Genomic DNA, 22385 nt, shown 5'->3' on the forward strand with positions numbered 1-22385 from the left:
ACGGTATCTCGTTCAAGCACTGAGGCAGAATATAAAGCTATAGCAAATACAACATCAAAAATTATTTGGCTTCAATCACTTCTTTCTGAACTTCATCTTGTATCAAATATTGCACCAAAAATTTGGTGCGACAATATTGGAGCAACATATCTTACAGCAAATTCAATCTTTCATGCTGGTATAAAACATGTGGAAATTGATTTTCATTTTGTTCGTGAACGTGTGGCAACTCAGCAGTTATCCGTCTCTTATATTTCTGCTGAAGATCAAATCGCTGACATCTTTACTAAGCCACTATCCAGGTAACATTTCAACAAGTTAGCAAGCAAACTCAACATCAGAGATCTCCCGTTGAGTTTGTCGGGGGGTAAAAGAGATAAAACATAATTATCAAAATTGACCGGATCAAATTACCAAATTAAATCATATTAGTATTTGGATTATTCTAATAATTCTATTATAATTATTCTCAGAATTATTCTTAGAATAATTCTGTTATTTATTAATTAGTTATTGACCAAGTACTTTTTGAACATTATATATTGTATTGTCCTTAGGACAAATATCAATGTACAATACATTTTATTGCTCTCATATTATTTCTTGCTCTCTCCCTATTCTTCCTCTTACAGGAGGAAGGGTTTGCGATCAATGCCCTATTTTGTTCTTGGAGATAGCAACACAAGAGACGGAGGCGAAGATTGGCTTGGTGGAGAGGCGGACTTGTTGGCATTAAGAAGGTGAAAGCTCACATCTTCCGCTTCATCTTCCAACCCTTTCATCTCCCTCCATCTCCATTAATGAAAGGAAGAGTCGTCTTCCTCTTAGAAGATGACATCCAAGATAATTGGTGAAAGGGGTGCGAACAAGAGAGAACATCAAGAGCAAACAAAGGACTTTGATTTATGGAATGTTGAAGAGTTTTTCAATTTGTTCATGATCTTTTTTTGATAGCAAGTTCTTCTTCCAATCTTCTTCTTCGAGCACTATAAGCCTTTCGTTTCAGTTGTCTTTTCGTTTGGTATGAATTTATTTTACAGTCAACAATGATATCAGAGCGTATTGGTCGGGAGAGGAAAAATTCCTCCGATGATCACATCGTGACACAAGTCACGTAGTTGCGCATGGAAAAAGCGACTGTGTCATGTTTTTCTTAGTCGCTTGGATTGATGTGGCCGCCGACGACCACGTTAGATGGCTGGCGACTGATCCCCATGGTCGGCGAGCACCGATGATCGCATGGGAAATTCGGCGATCGATCGACCATCATGTTTATCACAGTGGATAAAGTTCGACAGTAGAAAAATGATGAAGTATAGTGAATTAGAAAAAGTTTAGTTTTATTAGATCGAAAACAAATCTACGTGAGATTTAATCGATTAATTTTTTTAATCAATCAAACATTCTAATTTAATCGATTAAAACTTAGTTCAATCGATTACACATAGATCTGTTTTTTTTTTGTTAATGAACCAATCTGATTCAATTGGTTTGAACCCGTCTGATCCAATTGCATTGAACTAGTCTGGTCCATTTAGACCTAGGTTTGATCAAACTATTGGTTAGTTTGGTTAATTTAACTAGATCAATTTTTGTCCAATCATACTCATGGCATGGTTCAAATTATTAGTTGGTTTTATCATACCAGACTAATCATTTTAAACCTCAATATAATTCAAACTATTGGTTAGTTTAACCAGACCAGTTTAATTCAATAAAATCAAATTAAATCAAATTGAGATGGTCTAATCAAAATTAGCCCCCAAAAATTATAGAATTGTACCAGTTTGATGTATCTGGCTGGATCTTTCCATATATGATCAAATAGGTCAAATTTATTCTAATGGGTCAGATTTGATCAAAACTGAACCAGAATTGATCAAATGACTTAGTTTGATCAATAGGTATGAGTTTGAATTAAATAGGCTTAGGTTACACAATAAAAATCATATATCCCAATTAGATCAGTTCTAATAAGGACAAGGGACTAAGCTAATGCTTAATATCTAGTTTCCCGATCGATCGGTCTAGTGTGTAAATCAACTAGAGCTCCTTAAATAAAGAAAATTTATTTTTCCTATTTGCTTATAGATTTTGTGTATTTGTTCTATGCTTATGTGTGAATTGAATTGAATAACCCTCTGGCACCAAGGGTATCATGACCATCTGACATCTTTTCTCTTGCTTATAAAAAAGCCCAACTGCTAGAAGGAGAAAGGGGGGTGGTGAAAAAGGAGAGAGACTCCTTAATTATGGCAAACACTTATTTTATTAGATATTCTCTTGCACTATTCATCTTCTTCATTGAGGAGATCACCAAAAATAGATGGGAGCGGTTACGACCAGTGTTACGATCAAATCACCGATCTATCCGAGGGCGCCCCCGGGCCAGGGTATGTGTCCCTTGTCCATTTCTCACTGATTTCCTTAATCTCTTATTTAGTTCACTTCTTACTACATTTTTGGGATCAATCTCGAGTGTCAGAGTGCAAGGCTGGGGCAAGCCCAGTCTGTTTATAGATTCTTCCAGTGACAGGGACAGTTCACCCCCTCCTCCTAGTTTCTAGCTCGAAGTCTCCTCACGGTCAATACCAGCACCACATCACCGGTGGTTCACTCTTCTCAGCTTTCGAACGGGATCAAATTTGGTGCCTTCTATGGAAGAATCTACAAATAGACCGGGGATAGCCTGTAGCCATAAGAGGGTGCAGAGCTCCATTGTGGAGGGTGCAGATCCTATAGTAGTAAGAGGGTGCAAAACCTCATGGGTGGAGGGTACAGAGCCTATAGTAGAAAGAGGGTATAGAGCCCCATGGGTGGAGGGTGTAGAGCTTGTGGCTATAAAAGGAGGTAGAGCCTGTAGCATACTGTACCGGGGAGCTGAACCCTTAGTCCTTGATTGAATAGCGAGACCCTTAGTCCGTGATCGGAGAGCTAAGCCCCTAGATCTTGATCGGGGAGTTGTATCACTAGTCTCTAATTAGAGAGTTGTGTCCCTAGTATCTGATCAAGGTGTTATGTCCCTAGTCTCTGATCGGGGAGTTGTGCTCCTAGTCTCTGATCGGGGAGATGTGCCCCTAGTCTCTGATCGGGAAGTTGTCTCCCTAGTCTCTGATCAGGGAGTTGTGCCTCTAGTCTCTGATCGGGGAGTTGTGCTCATAGTCTCTAATTGGGAAGTTGTCCCCTATTGTCTGATTGAGGATTTAGGGCTCTAGTCTTTGATCATAGAGTTTGACCCTTACTCTTTGATCGAGGAGTTATAGTGGATCCTTTTGCCAAAAGGAAAAATATAATATAATAGAAAAATCGACCTACTGACCGACTGAAGTTCTAACTCGGTTCCTCGACTCATGACTACCCTTGGAGTGAGGGGAAAATATAATATGTTCGTTGAAATGAACAAACACCTGCAGTGAGAGGTATTATTCTGAGTAAAAATATGTATCTCAAGACTCCTGAAAAAATATCTGAAATGAAGAAAAAATCATATATCAGTGTTATTGGTAGTTTAATATACACTATGTTGTGTCACATTCTGATATAAGATATATTATTGGATTAGTTAGTCATTTCCAGTCAAACCCAGGATCAAGATATTGAAAAGCAATGAAAAAGATATTCAGATATCTCAAAAGGATAACGGATTATTGTCTATATTTATAAGGATTAAATATGAGCCTGAAGGGCTACACAGATACAGATTGGGCAAGAGACCTTGATTACAAAAATTCTACATCTGGTTATACCTTCTTACTTAATGATGGTGCTATCTAATGGAATAACAAGAAACATGCTTGTGTAGCGTTGTCAACAATGGAAACTAAATATGTGGCTTGTACAGCGGCTGTGGAAGAAGTTGTCTGGTTGAGAAAGTTCTTGAAGCATCAGAATATTGCTCAGGATAGTGGAAGTCTTGTTATAGTATACTGTGATAGTTAAGTTGCTATAGTTTTTTCTAAGGATCTTAAATATCATAGCAGGGACAAGCACATAGAAATTAAGTATACTTTTATAAGAGGCATTGTTAATAAAGAAAAGATAATTTTTTAGTATATCCCTACACGTGTTATGCTTGCAGATTCTTTTACTAAGTCATTGACTAAAGAATTATTTTAAGGATATGTGAACTCTTTAGGACTTCGTAAAATGTAACACTTTGTAAATACATGAAAATATCATGATCTATTTAGTATACATGTTAGATTTGGATAAAAGTCTCGGTAAACATGTTTGCAGATTGAGATTGGTCTACTCACATGTACAATCATTTCTATTTGTTAAGTTTAAATAGAGATAAGATCGTTAGTTATGAGACAGCTTATGTAACTGTGAATAAAGACATACCCTTAAGTTAAAATCGCCTTGGTAATTATGTTAAGATGAGATCATTTATATATTAACAATATTAGAAGTAAATGAACCCACTATTTATTGAATATGCTTAAGGTCAGATTGGAATTTATACATTAGGTATGTATAGATCAAAATTTGTATGATATTAAATTTTAAGAAAAGCATGCACCCTTTTTGGTACAGAGAAAAATATCGTAACATGTGATTCATACTACATATGTTATAATGACAACAAGGATAGTAGAAGAATGGATCTCTGCTTCTCTATTATGTGAGACCCTTGAGATTATAAGTTAATTTCAATTTTACCCTAAGTGACTATTTAGCTATCTATTTGAAGTTAGAATTAGTGTCTGCAACTTTAACATATTACCTATTGGCTACGAATGATTCAGTCTATAGAGCATAACTAGGAAAGTGACTAATTAGAATGAATAGATTCTAGCTAAAAAAAAATATTAATGTTGATTTACATCTTTGACATTTATTCACTAGTTGACCAGTTATATTTTTTTATTAAGTACTTAAAATGTGATTGTGAATTTGTATTGATTTGAAATGTTAAACATACTCTAGACATAATAATCATTATGAGAGATTAGAGATGTTCATATTGATGTAAATAATGTAATCTGCAGTAAAGACAAGTTATTGATGTCTTTGATTCAGTTGATAGAGTAGCTAAGTTAAGTGTAACAACTTTCTTAGTAGTAATTGCTCGGTGTATTTGTTGTCGCATGAATAATTTTCTCTAAAATATGAATTAAATATTTTTACATGATCTTTGTGACTAAATAACTATTATGGATTAACTTGAATGAGTGAGAGATGTTAGAATTAAGAAGGTGAAAGGATACTTCCCCCCCCCCCCCCCCCCCCTCCCCCCCTTTTTATCTTCTAGCCCTTTCACCTTCCTCCATTAATGAAGGTAGAGGAAGAGTCATGTTCCTCTTATAAAAGGGCGTCCAAGATAGTTGGTGAAAGGGGTGCGATCAAGAGAGAATATCTAGAGCAAACGGGGGGTTTTAGTTTAGGGTTTTGGTTTGTTGAATTTTGAAAAGTTTTTAATTCATTCATGATTATTGATGATGTTTTCTTCTAATTTTCTTCTCCAAACACCGTAAGTTGTTGGATCGTGTAAATCGATAGAGGGGGTGAATATCGATCGGAAAGTCGTAGAGTAAGCAGCGGAAAAATCGAGAACGAAAAAATGCAATGCTAACACGAACATTTTTACTTGGTTCGGAGCCTTGGTCGACTCCTACTCCAAGGCCCGCACTCGTTGAGTACTTTCGTTGGTCAATCCACCGAATAATTATTTTACAATTGAAAGTACAGTTGCTTTTTTTAAAAAATACCGACAACCAAAAAGAAATAAGAATGAGGCGCGTTGTCAGAGGAACTTTCGCAGCATCGCAGGAGCATAGCACGACAGAGCAAACGTTGGAAGATCTTGATGTTCGTTGTACTTTGCTCCAGGCCTCACCCTCCTTATATAGGAGGCTCGGGGCGCCCTGATCCTTTCCGGGCGCCTGGAGTTGCCTGTCCACACATGAAGCTCCACGTGGCGACGCGGTTGGGGATAATTTTTTGCATCCCGAGCGCTAGGATCCCTTCCGGGTGCTCGGACCTTTGTTTTTTCAGCAACTTGCAAAAAACATTAGTCCGAGGCAAAATGCAAAACTACCCTGCAAAACAAAGTGTTAACACAGTTAAGTTATAAGATAACAAAAAGTAGTAGTTAGATTTCATCTCCTTGAGACCGGAATTTAATCACGATCTCAACTTAGATTTCTGAAATGAATCTAAGTTGGATCGACGCCTAATGTTCCCTTCCCGGGAACGCGTCCTTACAGTCACTCCCCTCCAGTGACTTACCTCAACTTACCTGCCAGATGTCTGGTCAGCCCTTCAACCCGTCTAGACTTCGTGCTAACTATCCGGTCAGTCCTTTGACCTAGCTGGACTTCGTGTCAAACGTCTGGTCAGCCCGTCGACCTGTTTGGACTTCGTGCCAACTATCTGGTCGTCCCGTCGACTTAGCTGGACTTCATGCCAGACGTCAGGTTAGCTCGTCGACCCGTCTAGGCTTCTCCTGTACACTTCGTAGAAGTGTTAGATCAATAAACTAACTTAACCTACTTTGTCATTCATCAAAACTGAGTTAGACCGTTAGTGCTAATCGTACCAACATAAATGACTTACTCATTTTGTACCATCATGAGATCGTTGGGTCAATGGACGGACGCACCATAGGGATTGTAAAGAATCATCCGATTCCCTGTAGAACAAGAACCCTCACTTCTCCTGCAAATCCTCAGATAAAAAAAAACAATATCAAAATCCAAACTTTACCCTCAAAGATCCAAACTTCATTATCAAAATAGAGGCTTCAATTCAGACCTCACAGATGTCGCAGATTGAGTAAGAGGGAGTCGAGAGCGAGAAGAGGTGGTGCTTGCCGGCGACATTATGGGCCAAGTGGATCCACAGATCAAAGGTGTTGTAGAGGGCAGCCTCGTAGGCATGAGATCAGATCTTTTGCTGCACATTTTTATGGATCAGGGGATAGACCATATGAAATTATGGTTAGATTATGGCATTGATCCGACCGTAATTGATTATACGATCCTTCTCTGGGTTCATCATCTTCTTCATATTATAGTTTGGGTCGGTGCGGGTGGTCGGAGATCGTTCGAAGGCCGCTAGTGGTAGGCAAGTGACCAGGTTGTTGGTCGCCGAGCAGGAGTGGCCTTCGGACAACCTCTGATCATCCGTCCCAATCCAAACTATAATCTAGGGGACGGTGAACCTAAGAAGAAATCACAATCAATGATGATCGAATCGTCGACACAATCCAATTATAATTCCATATAATTCATCCTCTAATCCATAAAAATATGGACTAAGAGATCTCTCCATAGGCACAGGCACACAGTAGAGCACGGACGACTCCTCCTTATCGCACACATTGCAGAGCATCTTTATCGAGCAAAGCCCCACCGACCAGGAGACACCGACGGAAGCCAAATGAAAAGAATAAAAGGATTTTAATGCAATTTGACATAAATTTATTGAGAAAAAATAAAAAAGACATCTCCTGTTTTTTGAAAAAAAAGGATAATATAATAATTTTTTTAAAAACAAAGCAGAGTAGCTAAGGGCATCCATATTGCTCTCGTTAACAGGGTATGATAGCATCTCTTGGTGTTAAAATACCATAGTAAAGGACGCATTTAAGATTTTGAATGCGTTTAAGATGGTATGAGTTGGGCAGTCATGGCTGGCCCCATGAGTATATATTTTTTAAAAAATTAATTATTTAAAAAAATATAAATTAGAAAGTAAGATTTTTATTAAAAAATAATAATAATTTAAATATTTTAAAATATATTTATTTAATATAATATAATTTTGAAATGATTGAATAGACTGTGAAACCCATAAATAATAAATGTTAATATTAATGTGGATGAAAGAGAATGTTGTTACAATGAATACATGATCTATATATATATATATATATATATATATATATATATATATATATATATATATATATATATATATATATATATATATATATACTAGTGTGGTCGTGCACACGCGTTGCGTGTGTAATATAATAATATATAAATTATTTGGATCTTTGAAAATCCTCGTCAGACTCATGCAATAGTGACGCTAGAGAATCCCTTCCCTATGCAAAAAAATATTTTAATTTAATATTATACTTGTCTTAGTAAAAAAAATTAAGAAAAATATATTTTTTAACATTGTCGACTTAAAATATTTATAGAAGCTTCTTTGGTTATAGTGTTGTCAATTCTAAGATATGGGACTAAAGAGAACTATATTTTTTTATATAAAACAATCAGAAAATTAATGATAAGAACAATTCTAGATTGTTTCGCTTCTGAAATTACTAATAAACCTTGAAATTATTTTTAGTGTAAATAGAAAAAAGGGCGTTAACGTAAATACATTTTAGGCTTCACCAAAGTTAGTTAGTAAAGGGGAGAGATTTTTAATAAAATAGTAAGATATATAATTCAAAGTCTTATTAGTAATGTTTTCTAATTATTTTTTATATAAAAAATATGTAACATCTTAGGATTGACAACATCATGAGCGGAGAAATTTCTATAAATATCTTGTACTTAGAAAGTATATCTTTTTCAATCTTTTGACTAAGATCAAATGTTTAATATATGCTCTTATCAGTTTAATATCTTATATAAAAAATTAAATTAAATTTTTCATAAAGAGAGTTAGTTACAGTAGTTTGTTGTTAGGTTCTTGAGTGTTGCACTACTATATATACCTAACATACTCTCATTAAGTCTAATTTGATTTATAGATCTGGGGTACTAAATTAAGTATATTTATGTATTATATATAACGTGTGCGCGCGGTGTTATTAACTAGTTTATCAATGCTATAATAATATGTGATAATTTTGATTATTTTAATTTTTTAAATCTAATTGGTGAAGAATCTTTTAATATAAAAATGTTATATATATATATATATATATATATATATATATATATATTGACAGAGTTAAATTATTTTATTTTTACATGATTCTGCCCTTTTGATTTTTGTCTAATTTATTTCAGAAAAAATCTAATTCCATGTAATATTAAGAGTAAAAAATTAAAAGGATCAACCTCAATTTTATTATCATCTACGTTAAAAAAAATTAAGAGAACACTTATAAAAAAATTATCTTAGAACACCCTTTGCATTATATTTGTTTTTCATTTTTATTGAATATAATTTTTCTATAATATTTATAATAGAAGGTTTAGGAGTTCTCCTTTGATCACGGGAAAGAGCCTTGTCCCTATTCATAATTTCTATCTCCTTACAAAAGCAAACTTTTCTCTCGAGGTGATTATCATAGCTCATAATGTTGTTGGTCTTTCCCTAAGTTTGGGAGAGCAATTAGAGGAGCCGTGTGCGTATAACCGAGTTGGTACTCGAATAGAGATTATCATCATATAAGCATGATTCAATTTTTGATAAATATAAATACTATTTTAGGTTATTCCATACCTCCTATCTAAGAAAATCGGTCAATTAAGATCTTAATTGAACAAGCTCTCATAATTTATTATTTTTAGAATGTGTGAATGGTTAAGATGATAATTTTACCCTTTGCGAGGGCTTATTAAATGCCCTTACGATGACAAAAAAAAAAATCATCATTTTCAATTCATTAATACAACATAAAATAAATTAATTGTTGAATTTATAGCATTAAGAAAATAGGTCTAAATACTAGTCATAGATTAGTATATAAAACCTATGAAAGAAAGAAAATAAACATCCTACTTTTCCACCTCAATTTCTTTAATTAATATATATTCTAAAAGTAAAAATAAAAAGATTTCAAGGCATTTTTAAATAGCACATAAACTTTGGAGGTGAACTGAAACTTCACCTAAATAAAATGGAAGGCTATGAAGAAACCATGCCCAAGATTCAATTTCACACACACATTGACAGTTATACATTTCCTAAAAAAAAGGAAAATTTAAATTAAATTACTAAAATTACCAATAAAGTTGAGGTTATTAACTTTCCAGAGGAGGAGGAGGAGGAAGGGGAGAAGAAGAAGAGGAAGGAAATGAACCATTTCTTCCTCTTCTTCCGATGCCCCAACGCCCTTCAGTGAATCCAATCGCGCAGGTTTTGATCCGAAGCAAAATCCTTTTTTTTAAAGATCGTAACATGCAAAAAGTGTTTTTTTTTTTAATTCGCATTTGCCATTTTACTTGATTGGTTGATGGAAGGGTTGTGAGATGGGGAGCGAGGAAATGGCGCCGGAGAGATTCCTGGTTTCCGTCAGGCTCAGACCCCTCAACGGCAAGGAGATTGAGAGGAATGACTCCGCCGATTGGGATTCCGTCAATGGTACCTCGGTGGTCTTCAAGCCCTACCTCCCCGAGAGATCGCTGTACCCCCCATCTTACACATTCGGTCAGTCAGTCTTCGCCATTGATCTCAAAAGAAAGTTCTTCTTTCGTTCCAATATTTGATTTTTAGAAAAAAAAAATTCTTTACCTTTTTCTTTGTGAACAAACAAATTATTAGATAGAGTGTTTGGAGGCGAATGTGACACAATGCAAGTTTATGATGAAGGCGCCAAGGAAGTAGCTCTTTCTGTTCTCGATGGAATCAATGGTTAGAACAAGTGTGCATTTTTTTTTTCTTCTTTCCATTTTAAAAACACAATTGTATAATATTTTTATCTGCAGCAAGTATATTTGCATATGGACAAACAAGCAGTGGAAAAACTTACACAATGAGTGGAATAATTGCATATGCTGTAGAAGACATCTATGATTACATAAGAAGGGTGCAAAATCTTTAGAATTTTGTTTAATGTTTTCAGATATTACTTGTTCATTTATCTGTTTGTTTGTTTCTTTGTTGTCATAGCATGGTGAACGAGAATATGTGTTAAAATTCTCGGCAATGGAGATATACAATGAAGCAGTAAGAGATCTCCTGATCGCAGACAATATTCCTCTTAGACTTCTTGATGATCCAGAGGTAGACAATGATTTGTCTAACTATTTCTTCTTCTTCTTCTTCTTATTGCTATTTATTATATAGAACTAAATGACAAACATATATTGTTGTTGTTAGAGAGGAACTGTTGTAGAGAAACTTACAGAGGAAACTCTGAGGGATCAGTGGCATCTCAGTGACCTCCTTGCAATCTGCGCAGGTAAATAATTACAGAGGAATGCCTAACATTTGTTGTCTTCTCAATCAAAAAATAAGAAACTAATATAAAACTATTGTGTTTTTTTTTAAAGCTCAAAGACAAGTTGGAGAGACAACTCTCAACGAGATGAGCTCTCGATCCCATCAGATTCTGAGATTGGTTTGCCCCTTTGATCATATAATTAATTAAAGTTTCACTACTTAGTAGAAAATGATTATAATTTTTCTGTGATTACAGACAATTCAAAGTACTGCCCGTGAATTTAAGAGTAAACAGAGTTCCAGTACCTTAGTAGCTTCTGTGGTATTATGTCCACTCTTATTTATCTTTTCTAATGAAGATTGAGCAAACATGAGGCTTATGTTTTTTGTTGTGGACAGAATTTTGTAGATTTAGCAGGAAGTGAAAGGGCATCTCAAGTGTCATCTGCGAGCAATCGGTTAAAAGAAGGCTGCCACATCAATCGAAGCTTGCTTACGCTAGGAACTGTCATTCGCAAACTAAGGTTACTGAATTAACTTTAAGCAATTTGTGCTTTAATTCTTCTTTGTTCTTGCATTGATTTTAATCTCTTTCTTTTGGGGAATTGAACAGTAAAGAAAGAACTGGTCACATTCCATTTAGAGATTCCAAGTTGACGCGCATACTGCAACCTTTCTTAGGAGGCAATGCAAGAACCGCAATAATCTGCACAATGAGCCCCGCGAGAAGCCACATTGAGCAATCCAGGAACACCCTTTTGTTCGCAAGCTGTGCCAAGCAAGTAGTCACCAATGCACAAGTCAATGTGGTGATGTCCGATAAGGCATTGATGAAGCACCTGCAAAGGGAGCTTGCTAGGTTGGAGAATGAGCTGAAGCATGCAGGATTTAATACCTGCGGTGATCCATCTGATGTCCTTAAAGATAGAGATGCTCAGATCAAGAAGGTTGTTTGTATTATCTTCTTTTTCATATTCTTGATGCATGTTGAATTCTCTCCTAAAGCATCCTTTTGTTGGCTTTCTTGTTCATTTAGATGGAACGAGAAATCAAGGAACTGATGCAGCAAAGAGACCTTGCTCAATCTCGACTCAATGATCTACTTCAAGCTGTAGTGGAGGAACATTCAAGACAATGGGTAATTTTTCCTACACATGAAAATATGTTCTATGAGTTTGCTTGTGCTTCTCTTATCCTCGATTCTTTTCCTTTCCTTAGGAAGAATCCACTCAGTCATCATATTCGCACGTGCGTAGTAACAGCGATGATGCGCTCTCAATTTCTAGTCTCTCTAGCATTGACTACCAAAATCCCTGTTGTGATTATTCAAGCTTCAATTCACCAGTACAAGTCAATAAGTTCAGTTACCATGAGGTTTGGGATGATCAACCCTCACCTAATACAACAATTAACAATCCTGCCTTAAATGAACTAAGGCTGCGCCGCCGGAGCAAAGAGGGTATCATTGAAGAAGATTGTGAAGAGCACTGCAAGGAAGTTCGATGCGTTGAGATACATGCCTTGAGCGATGGAAGAATTGATAAGTTTGATCAGCTGAATGCTGAAAGTGAGGTGACTGATAAGGACACACTTGAGACTTTTGCACCAAATTTTGCAGCTGATGAATTTTCCAAATTGGTTCCCACGAAAAGAGTAATGGAGTCCCGAAGATTGGCACTCACTAAAAGTAATAGTTGCTTGGCAAGTTTGACGAACAATTCTATGTTCGCTTTGCCTCAAGATGTTGAGCAAGACAATGAGACCACACCAAAATTTTTGCCAAGGGGGATTTCAGGAATGCCAAAGGGAGTTCAATGCCCACCCAATGCATTTTCAGAAGTGAAGGATGTATCTGAAGACAATGATGACAAACAACTCTGTGCCGATCGGGTATGCATTCATAATAATCTCGTCTGAAAATTGAGTACTTAAATTGTAAATATTTTCTACAGCTTATTTATTGTATGATACAGCAAAATCGACAGAATCAGTTGGAAACAATTGGAAATGAGGAGGAAGAGAATGATGGTGTTGATGAAACACTATGCCCCAAGAGATCCCCTTTGGAGTGGCAATTGGAATTCCAGAGAAAGCAAGAGGAGATCATCGAGCTTTGGCACACATGCCATGTATCCTTGTTGCACCGGAGTCGCTTCTACCTTCTTTTCAAAGGCGACTCGACTGATGCCTTTTACATGGAAGTAGAATGCAGAAGGTTGTCCCTTCTCAAAAACATTTTCTACCATGGAAATGTTGGTGGCATAGTGGGCGAAGATGGTCACCGATTGAACCTTACTTCAAGGTATTGTCTAGGACTAGTTTCTTTTGCTAATATTTTCATACGCTCGGATATATATATCCATCCTACTTTTAATGGTTTTCATCAGCATGAGATGTCTTCAACGGGAGAGGCATAGACTATTGAAACTGATAGGGAAGACATTCGACCCTCATGAAAGGGAGAGCCTTTATAGTAAGTGGGGAATAAGCTTGAATTCCAAGCAGAGGAGAATGCAGCTAGCGCAGCTTGTGTGGACAACAACGGATATCACACACGTAAGGGAGAGCGCATTGCTTGTCACTAAGCTTATCGGCTTCGAAGGGCAAGGAGAAGAGGCCATGAAAGAGATGTTTGGGCTCAATTTCACAGTACAACAGACTCACAAGAGATCCTTCAGTTGGATGCTATGGTAGTCTTCAGTTATGTATCTTTCTCTCTCTGCATATCGATCGACTACGACCAGTAAATTTTGTTGTACTTTTCCCTGTTAATATTGCTCTAACGATTGATGTAATGTGCAAACAATGAGAGTTTATAGTGTACCACAAGAGGAGCAAGTTTTCTCTTGTGTTTGTATTGCCTCATGCTACTTCTATTAAAAGAGTGGGTCTTGTGCTTTTATCATTCATTGATATGCTATTGAATATAGCCCAATTTCTCAACATCACACACAACAATAATTTTACCGTTGCTTCTAATAGATTTGAAATTTGACAGCAACTTCTACGACTCTTAGTGTTTCTGCTACTTAAAACTAGTACTATTATCATGACTAACTTGATAGTCTTTAATGTACTCGCGACTAGTGGTGGACACGAATACAAATTTGTCAAATTTCATGGACAAACATTGCCATCACACTCAAGACAATACTTTTGCCACTGTAGTACATTTCCACAAGTAAATTCATAGTTAAATTAGTTCGTTTATGTGAAATCAAACGCTTTGTTTGATTGTGTCATTGTTGCAACAGAGGAATAACAAGAACAGGAGCAGCAAATCAATGGCAGTGAAAGCAAGAACCAAGAGATCAAATCTTTTGGTGCAGACTCGTGACCAGATCATGGGCGTCATCCAACAGCCTCCAAACATCTAGAGTCCCTGCCATGTTGTTGCACTCCCTCAGTATCTCATCCATGCTGTTGTACCTCTCGACGATCAGTTTCCGGCGCTGCAGAACACAGGCTGCAACTGTGTAGAGCAGCAAGTCGTCAGTCGGGGGAGCCCGCAGCTTGATCCTCCCCCGTGCAGACTTCCTGATCCCTGACCGAATCGCTGTCTGGTCTGCCCACATTACCTCCCACAGACTCATTGTCTGCTCGAATGTCAGCTCCCTCCGGAACAGCACGAGCACCATTCTGTACGCGAAGAAGCAATCTTGCGCCTGCAGTTTCTCCAAGTGTTTGTACAGGTGCAAGTCCTTGCACTTGATGATCTTTGAGATCGTGCTCAGCTGTTTCTGGATCCCAACCTCATCAAGCCTGAAATTGTGCCGGGCCTTCCTCATGAAACCCACAAAGCACCAGAAAGCTTCGTGATCTTCATCCATTATGGTGAGGATTGGCGAGAGGAGGTCGCTCATGCCTTGGCAGTAGCCAATCTCTGGATCATAAACTGCGTACGCTTCGAGAACTGCAACCATGCGAGCAGCATGGTAAATCATGCATGGGTCCAAGTGCTCATAACTTTTAAGACCGACCGATGCTGCAGATTGGAGTGCCTTCTCTTTAGTCACAGAAGTGAGATTCAGAGAATAAACCACCCAATCTGAGTTGGCTCGAATTGCATCTAAACGGATTATGCGCTGCCACGTTGCGAAGTCTTCAGATGTTCGATTATATTGAGTAAAATCCCCACGGAATGAAGGGATTCTAGTTAACTTGGGATCATGTTGCACAAACATTTCTGAGATTGATGATCCAAGCAAGCTTTCAGTTTCATCTTCATCTTCATCCGATGTAGAAGATTCTGTGCCCCAAGGATAGTTATCAAACTGAACGATCTCAGCCTCGTCTTCTATTTCCTCTAAGTTACACAAGCTGAATAAATCACTTCCGTTGTGAACTGATTGATCTACTTTAAAGTTGTATAAGTTTCCTTCTGCAATATTGCGGGTCGCACTTGGATCATCTTGAGAATCATGAAACTCGCAGTGCTCATCAAAACAAGAGCTTGCTGAATTGCTGACTTCATTTATGGTGTCTAACCTATTTCCCTTGTGGCAGTGACTCAGAAGTTGGTGGCATTTTCTCCTTAAAGTTTCATACTTTTTCCTGCGAGGGAGAAAATTATTAGGAAACTAGGATTGTGAGACTCCAATCAAACAACTGGGGATTAAAGCAGATCATTGAACCGATTGATTACGTGCTTATTTTATTGGCAAAACCCACATTCACCATTAAGCTTCTACTGAAGCATTAAAACCACAACTCACATGAGTTGGAAAATAAAGTGTTCTACATATTCTTAACAATGAGATCAGTTTTGCAGTGTTACCAATGATGAATCAGAACAATGAACAAAACATGAGTTAACATTAAGCCACTATAATGTCTAGTATCATTACCTTATCTGGACTCTGGTGACATTTCGTTCAGTGTGTGAGCTGTTGAGATCGTAACTGCAAAAAGAACAAAAATAACAATCAACTTATAACACATAAATGCAAAAAGGAGAGACAATGCAGCAAAATATTTGATATTTTAAGAATAAATATGATTGTCCTCGCCATACATGAAAAATGTTGCAGCCCAACCCAACTTAATAATAATATAATGAACAACGCTTAGGCAAGGTCCCTTGTCAATCTGGGGGAACAATGACTGAACCAAAATGACAACCATTCATCTGAATAATAAGAACAACTAGAATTAAAGGATTTTAAAATGCTAGTACAAATGAGACTGGAAAACTGAAACTCCTGTAAGCAGAAATATCATTATGTCCTTACTCCATGGCATACAACCCTACTATGTGGCCCCTCAATCAGCAACAAGGAGGTAGCATGTCTGAATTCAAGCTCACTGAGGCCTTCAACCAGCTAGTGTGCTTTGCTATGTCTCAGTTACATTCATAGCACACGGTCAAAGTGCCAAAAAAGTGATTAGGGAATAAGGAAAAATCTCTTTTCAGAGAGTATTCAAGCTTTGTGGTTGACAACCCTTAATGCATTGATTTTCATGATTGTATATGTACGCAGGATTGACTACCACTTATTGCATTCCTTTTTCTTTCTACTACATCTAGGCAGGTTAGAAGTATTCATTTTTGTCTATAAATTCAATAAAAAAACTGCATCTTGTTGCAACAGAAGTCAAATGACTAATTTATAACCAACGAATAATCCTGCCTCTGGCAAACACTTGTTCATCATGACAAGATGAAATTTAGATCCTCCTGTTTCCGCCAGCACCAATCAAGACTCAAAGATGCTAATCTCTCATAAACAGCTGAAAGGCCCATTAGCTATGGTAAGAGGGAAGCTAAGATCAGAAGAAGGCAAGCTATTCAGAAGTGAATTAGTCCTTCGTTGTTCCTCTCATGCTTAGATTAATATTCTCTTTCATTAGGTTATTTATGTGAACTATGGAGGATCAGAAGTCAGTTAGCGTGGTTCACAGAGATTTATGGTTAACTATTGGCTAACAACCAAGAGTATACCATACAAAGAAGAGTATCACAACAGAACATAGCTATTATGTCAAAGACACATTACATTGTTTAGCTCCATAACACTTTAAAACATCATTCCTCAGTTTGTAAGTTTTATCTCAATGGATTGGATTCAAACTGCCCAACAAAGAAATAAAGAAAAGAATTGAAAATTGTACATGTAGATCTGTATCATACTATCATTTTAGAGCGGCTTATGCAGTGACATGGACATGATGCACTGAGACACCCTGTTGCTTTCACTCATCAATTTCAATTTATGCTGAAGTTAATAATGATTTGATCAAATTATTTTCACCAAATAGACAAATAAGAAGCAACATGTATTGATTTAAATCCCACATATTTCTTGTTATATGGGTTTCTTAGATTAATATGGAAAAATATTCTATATAAAGTTATTGATAGCTTAGGAGTTACGAAGATTAGATCATTCTATCATAGTAAGAGTTTTATTAGACCTAGAAAATACTTCAGGTGAAGAAAATCATGAAATCTCAAGAATAAATACACTATGATTATCTACTAACAACTAAGTAAAAGGTCCATAAGTACACTTCAATAATTAAAGATTTGAGACAGATAGAGACTTACACTCCAAGTAGAAAAGGCCATACTTCGGCCCTGATAATTGGGTCAACTCCCTAGCAAAATAAGTATTAGAATTAAATATAGGTAGGTATAATATTTAAATAATTAATTAAAGGGGAGTGTGCTGCATTTGCATAGTGAATTGAAATTTATAGTATTTGAGACATAAAACTTACCCCACTCCTAACTTTTTCAATAAATTTGATTCCTCCATCATGAAACTTCCCTTCTGATGAAAATAGCATGTGCCATCGTCGATGTGAAAGTGCATGTTTTCTTTTCCTCCTAGACCATGGTGATCTCAAGCTACCTCTGCATGTAATTGACAATGGCATCAGCACAGAGAGAGAGAGAGAGAGAGAGAGAGAGCCTATTACTAGGTAACTAGGTGACTGGGAAATGATGAAAAATCTTCTTCCATGAATATATGAGCACTGGCTACAGAAATTAACAGTTCAAATTCTATTATGAAATTTATCAGTCTAATGTCCAAATTTATTGATGAAATCATGACAAAAGTAGATAATTTATCATATCGAACTAGAAGGTAGTAGATTTTGAATTGTCAGTGGGAAGACATCAAATTGTTAAAGGTAACCTCCATGAAGATCACTCAAATAACAAATGAAGAATTTGAGTTGAGACATCGTAATAACAACGGACATCAAATTGATCAATCTGTGAAATCATCAAAATCTAAATTCTGTAAAAGAATGTTCACAATTACTAGGTTCATCAATATCAGGCTTATAAGCTATGTAGCAGTTTAACTTAAAGTAAGGAAGTTCTTATCAAGTTATCTCTCGACGTCAGTCAGATGTCAGATTAGAAAATAAATTGGATGTAAAATAAAAAGACAAACTCATTCTACACCTTGCAATCCTGCCTAAAAATCTTCTCTTCTTGGAGACTTCTATGAGGCCCCAACACCCGGGCACCATGTAATGAAACAAGAGGGGCACGATTTTTGAAATTGAGCAATCAATATGAACTTGATGTTCGTTGAGAGCAAAAAATTACTCATTTAACAAATGGGGCAGTGTAGGAAATGGGAATGAGAAGGAACCTTCATATCAAATTAACAATCTTTAGATCAAAACTATGAAGCCCCCCAAAAACTCGTTGAAACTAAGATCATTAAGCAAAAACAAAAAGACCTTTTTTGTAAATTAAGATGGAAATATCTTGAGAAACAAAGAGAAGAAAAAAAAAAGATTTGAATTAGCAACAGATGAATCCCTTCCCTTTCATGCTTTAATTAATGAAGCTATGAATTAAAAACTTGAAAAGAAATCTCCTCTCCGAGATGCGATGTAGTGTAGAACAAATAAAGAAAATTCTTACCTAATATAGCTAGGAACTCAACAGAAAACACTTTCCTTCCATGAAGGGGGAAAAACTAGAGATTTTGATAACTCACCGATCGGGGACAGTGGCAGAAGCAACGATGAGAAGTGACCGCAGATGGATCCAGGACGACGCCAAGGGAAGCGACGAGGACGAACGCGAATGCCTCAATCCTTTCATCTATTAGCTATCCCCTCCCAGTTACTTTCCCTTCTACCCCCCCAACCGCCTACGAAACCAAAGACGACGAGATTCCTCCCTCCCTATTCGTCGTTCATCTCATCTCGGCTACTCAAGAAAACAAAATTCAGAGGAGAGAGTACGGCCGAGGCCGTCACGCTCGCTGAGGCTCCGGCATCCGGCCGCCGGAAAAAAAAGGAACAGATCCTCGCCGCCGAAGCCGACCGGAGGCTCCGCCGTCCCTCCACCCTCGCTGGCTGGTGGCAGATCGCGATCCGGCGCCGGAGTTTCGGTACTGAGGAAAAGGTATCGGCGATCGAGTCGACACGATTTTTGGCAGCACGCGTGACCGAAAGGGGATAGAAGAAGTGGATGGTGGGTTTTATTAACTTGGGTCGAAGCAAACCTTCACCAAAAACATTTATTTATAGTTTAAATTTTTTTATTATTTTTTTTAAAAAAAATCTCTATCGCCGTATAATCGAAAATACAAAAAGAAAAAAAATATATGCTAATAAAATCCCCTCAGTCTCCCTTTTTTAGTTCAAGTATTCTTCTTATTTTTTTAATTCAAAATGTCCCGACAAAATTACTAACTTTTTTTAAAAATAATTTTATAATTAAAAGACCACGGTCTACTATAAAATACCTACTTTATTCTTCTAAATTATTACTTAAAATACGTTAATATTTTTAATGCTGATCAATTTTTTTTAAAAAAATAAAATTAATAAAATATTGAGGAATATTTCCATATTTTACTTAACTATTATTTCATAATTCTCAAGAAATTAGTATATTGGTTGATAAAATGTCATAAATGTGAAAAGAGGAAAAAAGTTTAGGAGTTAATTAATAAAAAAAAGATATTTGTTTTATTAATCAAATTTTTGGGAGCACAATCGTATAATGATAAGTCATTGTTTTTAAAATAATAATAATAATAATAATTTAATTAATAAATAAATAAATCTATTTGGGTCCCTTAATCATTATGACTTTTTTTAAAATTTGCTTTAATAATAGTCCTCTTCACCATCATCCCCCACCGCCATCCCTTTACTTGTAATAAAAATCAAATATTTATTTATTTAATTTTAAAGAAATAAGTTTTTTCAAAAATAATTATAATAATTAAGTTTATCTCAAATATCTTCCACAATATATTTTTAAATTATACTAAGAAAGATAAATTATACGAATCGTCTCCAAATTATATGAAGGAGGTAAATTATGAAATTAATTTATAATCGATTGCTAAATGATTAAAAGGTGAAAGAGATTTTTTTTATGCATTTGTTAGAAATTGATTTCTTATTTTATTATAATAAAATTATCATCTTCTAATTAATTGAGTATCCACGGAGACTTTTCTTTTAAAAAACAAAATCTTAAAGTTGGTAGCTAAATTGTACTTAATTGACATATATGTCACAATATTTTTGTTTTATGCATTTGATAATTTCGTTAGAATTTGAACGTGTATAATAATATATGGAAGTAACTATATGTTTAACTAATCATACAACAATCAATTTGTTTGGTCTAGTCGGATGAGGTGAGTGAACTATATTCAAAGGGCTTTTTAACACTATTAATGTATTAAAATATTAGTTTAATTTAGTTGCAATAGAAGAATTAGATTTTCCATGATAATAATGCATTGGTAACTTTTCTTATGAGATATCACTATCACCTTGATTTTTATTTTGTTTTTCTATATTTTACACCATATTTTATAGCTAAAATGAATGTATGGTCCGATCAACCCACTCTATCACTAGTGTCACTACTCACTACTAATCCAATAGCATACAACTTGACTAGTTAATTATTTAGCGTGGATCTAACTTTCGTACTAATTTAACTTATTTAATCTTGAAAGGATAAAGATAAACTCTTAAAAACAATTTAAAATTTTCCACCATTAGAGACAAGTGTGAATTAACACTACAAAAAATATCATTATTACCGACTGAATATTCCATCGGTATTCCGTCGATATATGACATTATCGACGGAATACCGACGGAATTTCTGATATCGGAAATATTTTGGTCGGCATTCACTTTACCGACGGAAAAATATATCCGTCGGTAAGTACAGACTGAATATATAATTCCGTCGGTATATTACCGACTGAGTTTCTTACCCGTCGGTAAAAAATCAAACGGCGGTAAACGAAGACTCCCGATGGAATCACTGTTTCCGTCGGTGTGTACCGACGGAATCATAGATTCCGTCGGTAGACGCCGACGGAATTACAGTTTTCGTCGGTAAACACCGACGGAATTACTGTTTCCGTCGGTGTTTACCGGCGGAAACAGTAATTCCGTCGATAATATATCGCAGAAACCACTGTGCTTTTCGATAATATACCGACAGAAACTATAATTCCGTCGGTAAAAAATTGGAAAAAGTTTGAAATCCAACCCCTGTTTTGCTAGTTTCCCGTATACAAATTTAATACAAATACAAACCATCACAAGCGATGGTATCACAAACACAATCCACACAATATATTAACAACATACAACAACAAGATCACAATATAAATCAATCCACAATCTCCAAAATACAACATACAACAAATATATAAACATAACTGAACGACAAATAGAAAATCTCCAAACTATAATAAAATCTAAGTATCAAGTTCTCACAATCAAAAGTATCTAAAAGTATACAAGTGAACGATAAATACAAAATATCCAAAATATATACCATGATACGTCACTTATACATATATCCGAATATAATCCTGTAAAAGTCAAATACAATAGATTATGATTAGAATAAATCGATGCAAATGTAATATAACTCAAACATTGTTATATATAACTAATTTTACTTGTAAAAAAATACCTGGATTATATTTTGGATAACCAATAATAGTGGTGATGGTGAATGTATCAGTATGAACTCCTGAAAAATGTAAAACACTTTAAGATAAGCATCTAATAATATCCCAATACAATAAATATATTTGACTTAATGAATTTCTAAAAAAATCAAGTTATAGTTAAACATACCTCAACAAAATCTAATCATCAGCGGGGTCTGTGTCTGATGGGTCTGGGGTCTCCTCTGACTGGGGCTGCTGTGATGGGTCCCATCGTGTAATGATTGCTTGCATCTGGGCCAATGCCTGCTCCTGTGCAGTCCACTTCTTCTCCCACTTCTGATCCATGGTAGTCATCTGAGTCTTCAAGTCTTGGTTTTCTTTTCTTAATGACTC

General features: G+C 35.9%; 1 protein-coding gene and 1 pseudogene across 1 annotated transcript; one reads left to right on the top strand and one right to left on the bottom strand.

Moving 5' to 3' along the window:
* The first annotated feature begins 9977 nt into the window (after positions 1–9977).
* On the top strand, positions 9978–13941 carry LOC122052581 (annotated as a pseudogene).
* A 307-nt stretch (positions 13942–14248) lies between these two features.
* On the bottom strand, positions 14249–19538 carry LOC122052582 (rab GTPase-activating protein 22-like). The gene is made up of 5 exons (XM_042614173.1): positions 19041–19538; positions 17797–17932; positions 17624–17673; positions 15924–15977; positions 14249–15630 (listed from the first exon to the last, which is right to left on the bottom strand). The coding sequence occupies exons 1-5, from the start codon at positions 19145–19147 to the stop codon at positions 14388–14390; spliced, it is 1590 nt and encodes a 529-aa protein (XP_042470107.1). The 5' UTR covers positions 19148–19538; the 3' UTR covers positions 14249–14387.
* Between the last annotated feature and the right edge of the window lie 2847 nt (positions 19539–22385).

Source organism: Zingiber officinale, chromosome 3A (assembly GCF_018446385.1).
Source record: "Zingiber officinale cultivar Zhangliang chromosome 3A, Zo_v1.1, whole genome shotgun sequence".
Classification (NCBI taxonomy): Eukaryota; Viridiplantae; Streptophyta; class Magnoliopsida; order Zingiberales; family Zingiberaceae; genus Zingiber; species Zingiber officinale.

Excerpts from the sequence above, each read along its gene's own strand:
- LOC122052582 (XM_042614173.1), bottom strand. The coding sequence starts at position 19,147 with ATGAAAGGATTGAGGCATTCGCGTTCGTCCTCGTCGCTTCCCTTGGCG. Across the intron at positions 15,978-17,623 it reads TGGCCTTTTCTACTTGGAGT|TTACGATCTCAACAGCTCAC; the intron begins GTAAGTCTCTAT and ends TTCTTTTTGCAG. Across the intron at positions 15,631-15,923 it reads GTCACCAGAGTCCAGATAAG|GAAAAAGTATGAAACTTTAA; the intron begins GTAATGATACTA and ends TCTCCCTCGCAG.